Source organism: Cervus canadensis, chromosome 8 (assembly GCF_019320065.1).
Source record: "Cervus canadensis isolate Bull #8, Minnesota chromosome 8, ASM1932006v1, whole genome shotgun sequence".
Taxonomy (NCBI): Eukaryota; Metazoa; Chordata; class Mammalia; order Artiodactyla; family Cervidae; genus Cervus; species Cervus canadensis.
This window is the reverse complement of record NC_057393.1, coordinates 62,770,672-62,780,480: the sequence shown is the minus strand read 5'-3', so window position 1 is coordinate 62,780,480 and position 9,809 is coordinate 62,770,672. Positions and strand designations below refer to the sequence as shown.

The 9,809-nt window shown below is 46.0% G+C and overlaps 1 protein-coding gene across 4 annotated transcripts in view; it reads right to left on the bottom strand.

The window, feature by feature from the left end:
- Positions 1-321: 321 nt before the first annotated feature.
- Positions 322-9,809, bottom strand: part of DUSP29 (dual specificity phosphatase 29) — a 35,685-nt gene continuing 26,197 nt past the window's right edge. Inside the window, exons 5-6 of one of the 4 annotated variants that reach the window (XM_043477249.1) lie at positions 2,330-2,407; positions 322-1,314 (exon numbers count right to left, since the gene is read on the bottom strand). In XM_043477249.1, coding sequence (XP_043333184.1) covers positions 1,070-1,314; positions 2,330-2,407 — 323 coding nt within the window. In that variant the 3' untranslated portion in view covers positions 322-1,069. Of the gene's footprint in view, positions 1,315-1,865; positions 2,055-2,329; positions 2,408-9,809 lie in introns of those variants that run through there. The other 3 variants (XM_043477250.1, XM_043477252.1, XM_043477251.1) reach the window with 3 other exon arrangements.

Genomic DNA, 9,809 nt, shown 5'->3' with positions numbered 1-9,809 from the left:
GAGAATCAGGCGACCGTGGTGACTGAATTAGCTGGGCATGGGGGTGGGGAGCAGGCTTACAAGGCTGCCTGGTTCTCGCATTCCAGGGCAAACACAGTTGTAAATACTTTATACCAGGCCTGAAAACAAGCTCGTGTTGCTTGGACCAGAATCAAAAGGAAAGATTTCCAGTCCCCCAAAATCTCTTTTCAAAATTATTGGCTTCCCTGGTGGCTCAGTCGGTAAAGAATCTGCCTGCAATGCAGGAGATCCAGGTTCGATCCCTGGGTCGAGAAGATCCCCTGGAGAAGAGAATGGCAACCCACTCGAGCATTCTTGCGTGGAGAATTCCATGGACAGAGGAGCCTGGCGGGCTACAGTCCACGGGGTCACAAAGAGTCAGACACGACTGACTGACTGAACTTTCTGAACCGCCCTGGCTCCCTGAGGAAGGCGGGGGAAGCCAAAGACGGGTCCTCTGTGCAGGGTCTCAGGACCCGCACGCCTCACCCCTCCCAGATAACTTGCTGTCTTCAGCTTGCAGAGAGCAGCATCTCTGGATGGTGACCTGAGCCTGTGGAGTCTATCGAAAAGAAGACGCAGCAGCCGCCGCCCTTAAGGAAATCCCTGTCGCCTGCACCTCCCCACCCGAGGAGCAGACCGTTTAACACAGGCGCTTTTTCTGTGGTTAGAAAATAAAGTTATATTTTAAAATTATATTTTTACGAATGTGACTTTCAGACAAAAACAAATGTTTAATCACAGCACAGTGTCAACAAATTTTTTAAATCCTTTTCTCTGCTTCCATCTTACAAAAACAAAACAAGGACGGCGCCCGCGCACTCACCTGTAACCAATTGTGCCGGGAAGCCAGTCCGCGCCATTTTGCAGGGAAGCCAAGCGCCGGGCTCGTCCCGGAGCCCGCTGTGAATGCTCCCCTGTTCACCAGCCCCCGGGAAGTTTAAGATTGTTTGGAAGGAGCCAAGCTTTGGTTTCATGTGCCTTCCCTGCGACAGAGGAAGCCACGGGGCACAGCTGTTTTCGGCCTTCCCTCTCCGCTCCCAAACGGCCAGCTCGCCGCGCGAGGGGCCTACGGCGCCTGCTCACAGGCCTTCTCGGCGGCCTCACTGTGCCGGGCCTGTCGCCTCTGCTGCACCAGCTGCTGGTCCAGTTCCCGGAGCTGCTTCAGAAAGCCCCGGTTGGGTAGGACACAGCGGTTCTTGGCCACTTGCCGGATGGCGTCCACCAGGGTCATGTTCCTGTGGATCATCAGGTAGGCCAGGACCAAGGTCGCCGACCGGCTGCGGCCCATGGCGCAGTGAACCAGGATCTTATCTGAAATGGAGAGGGGAGAAGACAGACCCACATTGGAGAGGCAGGGTGGCTTGGAGGTTGGAACATACGTGTGAGGCTCAGGTGGAACCTGCGCAAATCCTGATCCCTCGCCCATATTGTAGGACCCTGGGCAACTTACTGAGTGTCTGGGAGCCCCAGCTTCCCTACTTGTACAATGGAAATACCATCAATTATCTTCAGTAGTGTCCTTGTAAAGGCAATTTGCTTAAAGCACTTGATACACTGCTTGATGCATGTCAAAGGCCCATAGATGCTTCCTACCTGCCAAAGCGCCTCCAAGTGAGAGCTCCATCAGCTGTGCAGGAGAAAAAATTTTATGATTTTTTTTTTTTTTTTTTTTAGTGCTTACTTGTAATTTCTTCATGTTTATAATATATTCACCTTATTTATTTTCTTAGTGCTTATTTTGAATAGGACAGCCAGTAGAGTTCAGATTTCAAAATGTATAATACGGTGCCCATTGAAAAGTCTCCCTCCCACCCAGCTCCTCAGTTCCCCAAAGTGACAAGTATTACCAATTTCTTCTTATGGAGAAGTGTCTGTGCATATACATAGCAAAAACATACTTTTTTCTCTTCTTTCCTTGCCCAGAAGGTAGCAAGTTTTACACACTCTTCTGTACCTTGCTTCTTCCATTTAACAATGTGTCTTGGAGATCTTTGTATATCAGCCTCTGAAGAGTTCTCTGTTATTTTTTCTTGTGGCTGCACAGAGTTCCTCTGTATGGATGAACCATAATCCACTTTAAGCAGATGCACTCCATCCCTTCCATGACTGCAGGTGGATTGTGGAGAAAAGCAGGCTTTCTGCACCATTTGCAGTCCTGATGCATTTAACCTCAGTAAGGAGAAAGTTACCCACAGTCATAAGAGATAGAGGGCATGGTCTGCTTCCTATGGTGTCTGTGAGCATCCACGTGACCCAGTCTGCCTATAGAACCCTAGCCTATTCTCCTGCAGGCCTGGATTCCAGAGTCAGTTCTGCTCCTAATTACCTGGGTTTGGGGTAAGCCACTCAGCCTGTGGAGCCTCAACTTCTTCAACTGTCAAAAGGGGCAGCAGCCTCAGGTCAACTGTGAGCAAAATCAAGCGAGTAAAATTCACAAGATCAGATTTTTCAAAAATAATTTTACTGTGTCATGTAGTACAACCACAGGATGACTATTCTTACAATCTAGATGATAAAATCGTCATCTAGACTAGTGGTTCTTTAAGCATGATTTAAGACCCTGGGGGTTCCCAGGATACTCTGAGGAGATCTATAGAGTTAACATTATTTTCAAAATAGTACTGTAGTGATATTTGCCTCATTCACTGTTTTGACATTTGCACTGATGGTACAAAGCACTGAGGAAGAATTGCTGGTGCCTTACTGTAAATCACAGCAGACTTCCCTGGTGGCTCAGAGGTTAAAGCGTCTGCCTGCAATGCAGGATACCTGGGTTCGATCCCTGGGTTGGGAAGATTTCCTGGAGAAGGATATGGCAACCCACTCCAGTATTCTTGCCTGGAGAATCCCATGGACGGAGGAGCCTGATGGGCTACAGCCCACGGGGTCGCAGAGTCGGACACAACTGAGTGACTTAACTTTAATTTAACTTTAGTGTGAATCACAGCAGAGGCACCGAACTATACTAGTAATCATTGCATTCACCACCAGGTACTCGTGGGGGAAAAACCAGCCAACTTCCCTTAAGAATATCTTTGATGAAGCAGTACAAATTATTTCATCAAATTTCAGCCCTTGGTACACTTCTTAATATTCTGTGTGATGAAATGGGATACATATATATAAAGCACTTAGGCTACAAACCAAAGTACGGTTGTTATCTCAAGGAAAAGCTTATGAGAGATTGAGTTGCAAGCTGAATTTTGCTAATTCAGCTTATGGTGTTTCATGAAATACCATTTTTACTTAAAAGAGTGAATGACAGAAAAACTATGGTAATTCAAACTTGGGTGTTTGGCAGACTTTTTATCAGAAGTGAACGAAGTGAGCCTGTCACATCAAAGAAAACAACTGACAGTATCTGTTGCCAGTGATAAAAACAAGCTTTCAAGCAAAAATTAGAATTTTTGGAAAACCTGTATCTACCACTGTGAGATTGACAGTTTCACAATACTCTTAAGATTTTTCTGTTAAGATCAGCAGTGATATTAACAAATGTGTCTTTCGACAATGTACAGTGAAAACTGTCAACATTTCAAAGATCTGCCTAACTCAGTGAATGAGATTTTCCATGGGACCAATATGAGATATTACAAAATCATGATGGGTAAAAAATCCATTGGTGTGTCTTGAACTTTTAATTGAATGATTTTCATTGAATGATTTCAATGATTTTGTTGATTTTACCCATCAACTTTCAATTGAAAGTTCAAGACACACGAATGGATTTTCATGTAACAGAGTATGACATTTATAGATATGGTTTCAAATCCCATATCACAGCTCACCTTTAAGAAACTGTCACTTGTCAAGTTTTGGTGTAATATCAAAGAAGAATATCCACAGTTTTCTGAAAAGGCTATTAAGGTATCCCTTCTTTCTCCAACTACGTATCTGAGTCTGGGTTTTCTTCGTATACTTCCATCAAGACACTGTATCACAACAGATTGTGTGCAGAAGCAGATATAAGAACCCACTTGGATTCTCTTAAGTCTAACATCAAAAAGATTTGCAAAAAATGTAAAATAATGCCATGATTCTCCCTAACTTTATTTTGGAAAGTGTAATTTTTTTCATAAAAACATTGTTATATGCAGTGGGTTTACTTTATTATTTTTTGATGAATATTCTTAAATTTTTCAGTTTTTATTTCTAATAAAGATTGATAGATCTAACCTACATAAATGACAGCTCTTTGAGGCCTTCAGTAATTTTTAGGAGTGTGGAAGAGATCTGAGACTGTAAAATTTGAAAACTGGAGATCTAGAAGAACTTCCACTAGAAAAAAGCTCCCTTTGGTCACCATCAATGGCAACAGCTGGGCCTGATGAGAAACCACCATGAGAAGCAGCTTTCCATCCTTCAGGCCTCGATCTGGCAGTGCTCTAGAGTAGAGCTCACAGGGTGCATCGACACACTTTAGCTCATTTCATCCTTAATACAACCTTCAAGGTTTCATTATCCTCATCCCTGCTTTACAGATGGGGAAACAGCCTCAGGGAGGCAAAATGACTGCCAGAGGTCACCCAGAAAGACAGCGCCACCACTGGAAATAGTTCAAAGCAATTTGTTATTGAGACCCTACTGTGTGGTGGCTCCTTGCTACTGTGCCCTGGTGACAGAGAAAGTAATGAGATTAGCATCTCTGGCTGTCCCCAGCACTGCCCTGCTGCCATCCCAGTGCAGTGGTGGTCCTCTCCTACGGTTCTAGGGTCTGTTTGCTGGGGCCAAGCTTAAGCTGTGTGACCCCAAAGCTGTTCCTAAGTCTCAGGCCCCAGGCCTGGAAGGATGACCAAGGAGAAAGATGATCACAGATGTCACTGGGTTTGTGGAGCTGTCAGGAGATATGAAGAGCTTGGCAAAGAACACTTCTGAGGGGACGCGGCTCTGTGTCCCTCTCATGCTCATCCCTCACCTCATGGGACTAAGCCCAAAGGTTGACAGTCGCGACAGCAGCATAAGACACACACACCCACCCACACCCGATTCGGAAGGCCCCTCATAAAGAACTTAATTTTATCGTGATTCATCTCCAAGAGTCTGCACAAGCTAGCCAGGCATGCCTCCAATCCTGGTAGCTGAGCTGCAGGTGTGGCCGCCTTTTCCTTGTGCTCCTTGGTTAGAAAGGCCAGAGCAGGGCTAGCTTCTTCAGCGCTGGATGGGGTTTGGGGGCTGGCCCAGCTTAGGGGCATGACTGTGCTGCTGGAGTGGAATGGCTACCTCTGGCATTCTAATCCCCACGGACTGTTCCAGAGGCTGCCTGGCCCCTTGCCAGCTCTGCTGATAACTAAAGCGTTTCTTCCTCTCCTGGCAAAAAGGGTAATTCTTTCTGTCATGACTAAAGACTTGAAACAGACGAAAGCTGTAGTTCATTAACTCTTTAGGGAGCCTGAAGTCTGTTAAGTGGGAGGAGGGGAAGGGGAGAGAAGGGGAAAGGAGCTGGAGCATCTCGGCTCCAGCAGAAGCCCCTTCCCGCCGATTTTACGACAGTGGCCCTAATGCCGGGTCGGCTGAATTTTGCTTTTACGACGGCAGTGCTAGTGCCGTCAGCCTCTTGAGCTTGGTGGGTCTCCTCGGGCCGAGGAACTGTCCCCGGTGTCTCAGCGCACTGCCCCCTCTGTTCTATATCTCTTGCTACAACACCCTTGTGGGCCCAGTGTTGGATGGTGAGAACCTGCTCTCGGGAGACAAGGAGGAAGGCTGCCTTTGGCCTTTTCACAGCATGGCCCGCACCAGAGGAAGCCGGCGGCTCTCTGTGAGGTAGACGCCAGCCAGGGTTAGGACCCTGAGGGAAGGGATCATTGTCAGGGTTGCATTTTCTAGATCAGTGATTTTCAAACTCTTCTGTGTTACATCCCGTTGCCCACCGGCATAAAATTCACAGCTAACACGTACATGGGCTCAGCCCACCCCATATCTTCCAAGCACTTTGTGTGCATTTTAGTCAGTCCTCACAACAACCTGATGAGGTAGAGAAAATCAGTGGCCCTGTTTGACAAAGGAGGCGGCTGAAGTGCACAGAAGTGCTGTGTCTTAGTCACACAGCTGGGAAATGGCAGGGCGTGATTCAAGCCCAGGCCACTGCCACTAGAGACCTTAAAGGCTAGAAAGGGGCCTCACAGGTATGTGTGTATCAGAAAAGAGTTTTACAAAATAATTAGCACTTCTGCCACATGCCAGGCATGCTGATGTTTTCTGTTCTTTCCTAATCTTTTGAAATTTTCAAGAAGTACTAGTCACAGCCTCTAAATTGATTTCTTAGTCCACTGATAGGCCACAATTTATGCTTGAGAAATGATTTCAGTTAAGCATTCCTCCTTTGACCTTTTACCCAAAAGGTGAATTCCCACAGTTTTATGAGGAAAAGTCAAATCCAGAATCTCTTGTTGTTCAGTCACCCAGTCATGTCCGACTCATTGTGACCCCGTGGATTGCAGCATGCCAGGCCTCCCTGTCCCTTACCATCTCTCAGAGTTTGCCCAAGTTCAAATTCATTGCATTGTTGATGCCGTTCAGCCGTCTCATCTCTACTGTTTACCTAGTGGCGTGTTTTCCCTGGTGACCAGAAGGTAGGTCTCGGTCACACAAATCAGTCATATAGGCCAAGCCTGTTAATCACCAACTCATCTCATCCCATTCCCTTGGTTTGAGGGGTATACCCTTTGTCTCCCACTCACTACCTTGGAACCTGCAAAGGCAGAGTTCCTTCTCCTCCCAAAATGGTCTGCACCCATGGAAGTCCTCAGAAAAAGGATATGTGGTGTGTTAGAACTGCCAGGCGGCAGGCCTGTTCTTGCTGCAGTGGGTTAGGAGACTCTTAAAACACCCTGAAAATCTTGGTCTGGTTAAAGCCAGAAGCACCAGAGAATCAGCCTCCTGCTCAAATGCAGACTTCATTTATTTATTCATACCTTCCTTATCCATAATAGATTTTAAGATGGCTTCAAACACAGCCTATGGACTGTTTGTTTAAGAAAAAGAAAAGGAAAGGAGAGTGGTGACACTAAAATCTGATCTTTAGAACCTCATGGTATCTGCCCTGGGATTTCTCAGAAGATTTCATTAAAACCACAGTAACTTAGCTCTGAGGATGCCATGCCAAGAGCAGAGAAGGCAGTCCAAATGGGGCTCCGGTGGCAGTACTTTGTCCGTACTTCTTTTTCTGATGAAGCATGACAATTCAGTTGTTTTAGATCCTACAACCAGCTGGAATGTCTCACCTTTCATGATATTCAGTGACCCCTTATACTACAGAGTCACCAGATGCTCAAAATAGGGACGAAGGACTCTTCTGTGAGGCCTGAGTGACAGAAGGGATGCCCGTTGGCCTCTGATTAACTCTGTGACCCTCACCATGCCATGTGGCTTCCCTGGTCTCTGTTTCCCCAGCTCTCAGGGCAGGACACTGGACTCTCCCAGGAATTTTCAGTAGTGACTGATGTTGCTTGGTGAGTGATTTCGGAACAGTCAGATCAAGGTAGGGTAGACATGGGGCTGACTACAGACCACAATTACAGCTCTGCAGCACCACAAGGGATGTTTTTCTGCTTTTCGAAAAGAGACTGACTGTGAGGGGCAGTGTGGGAAACTATGCGCTAAGCTGAAACTAGCCCAGGAAGAACAGGAAAGACAGAGAGGAAAAAGACATGTCTTTGCCTTTTGGCCAGACTGTCCATCAACACCTCTTACAGCAAGAGTATAATAAGAAACATACGAGTGCATCTGGCTCTAAAATGCTACAGGAGCATCCCGTGGTTTTCCAGGGTGTGACGAGACCCATCCAGGCAGCCTGCTACATGTGCCATACAGGCTGAGCACACAGTCTCCACTAATGGAGTCTCTGATGGTGCTAACTAGCATTTTATTTTGTTACTCGGACTACTCAGAGCACAGGTTACAAACTGACAGCCATTGGGTTTCTTTTGTTTGGTCTTTGCAGCATTTTAGAGATTTTCAACTTGTTGCCAATACTTAAAAATTTGAGCAATTTTATGTTAAAATCCAGGTTGGAGACTTTTCCTATAAAGTCAGATCTACCACATCAGCACAGATTCTCACAAGATGATCGCCGGCTGGGACTGAGTAGCAGTTGTCCCCTGTGGAGGGAATACAGGGCTCTTGGCTTAACCATGAGAACCCCCTCCACACACAGCCTCCAACACAGCCAGCATCATTCATTTATGGCATCTGCCTGGGTCCTGAAGGGTTGGTGTTTGAGCCCTCAGCTTGAGGAAGTCTTTAGATATGCAGATACAAAGGGCACAGAAAAAGGAATCAGTCCTCCCACCTGGTAACAGGGTCCTGTCCAGTCCTGCTCCCCACCCCCAGCCAGCTGGTATAGGCCCACACTCCCTGCATGTCCTCTGACCTGTGGATATAGTTTTCTCTATTGATGCTTTCTTGGCTAGCATGATGCTTTTGGCCACACCGTCTACCTGTCACAATCCACAGCGATGCTCTGAGATCTGCCCGGGCATAAGCATATGACCCCACAGTCCATTCTTTCCCGATTCAGCAGTGAGTGGGCGCAGACTCTAAAGTGGCATGTCAGGAACTGGGCAGGCTGTCCTATGCATGTATCATGCCACTGAAGTTCAAAGTTGGAATGTCTTTTTTCCTTTTTCTTTTTTTTTTTTTACCCCTTTGGGGATTGGAAACTTTATCATGATGATATGCACGTGCTGGTGTGGTTATGTGCTTCGTGGTGCGCGACCTTTCTTTATCAAACACATCTGAGAGCCTGCTGTGTGCCAGGTTCTAGGCTAAGTGCTTTTTGTGGGTTACTGCTGATCCTCATTATAGCCTTTCAAGGTAAATATTTTCATCACCGAATGGAGAAACCAAGGCTTAGAAATCACATTGTTAGTAAGTTGTGCAGCATGAATTTGAAAGCAGCCCTGTCCTCTCTGAAGCCAGGCCCCTTCCATTAAGGGGATGGTTGAAGATAATAGTAATGGCAAGTTGAGCACATTAAACAGAATCGGAAGGATCGGGTGATTGAATCTTTTTGTTTTTTAATGTCAAATATGTTTTTAGTTAACTTCAAATACTCTGAGGCGAATTTCACCTTATGGTGATGAGTCAGAGTCCAGTTGCTTTTTGATCCTGCTTGGAAACCCAGAATGTGCCTAACACAGAAAGATGGTCCATAAATAGACTCATAAAAAGGATGACTTTGAAATGAGGCATCCCCTAAGACAAGCACTTCAGCTCCGCGTTTTGTTTTGTTTTTTCCCCTTCACTCTGACATTGCTTTCTGAACCAAAATAAAAGCAAGGTCTGAGACTCTCCAGCAGACGTGGCCTAGGCCCAGCTGCAAGTTGCAGTTTCTGCAGCAGGCTAGTTGGTCAGTCAGTGAGCCTCTGAATCCCAACTGCTTGTGGCCAGAAAGACTTAGTAACTGTATATCCTGAATTATGTGATGACCCCATAATTCAGTGTGTGACACATGGGGCTGAAGTCAGAGCACAGATCAAGGACTTGAAGCCCCTCTGACCTCTATGGAATGCCACTGAAATGCAACCTGCAGTCATCATGGAATATTATCTCACCCGGATGCATACCTACACTGTGCCCTTCTCTCGAAAATAGCCTTGCAGCCTTTACCTGGATTAGGGCAGCTAAAACTGCATTTGGAGCACAAGGACTAGCACTGTGATTTTTAAAGATGGTTATTAATTAACCTTGAAAAACTTGGACATTATGAGCACAAGACTCAGATTCTCAAAGTATAGTTTGGCACTTACAAAGAATAAGTTGTCAGTTTTCTTTTTATTTTTTTCTCGAAAGCCTCATCCTTTAGTTTT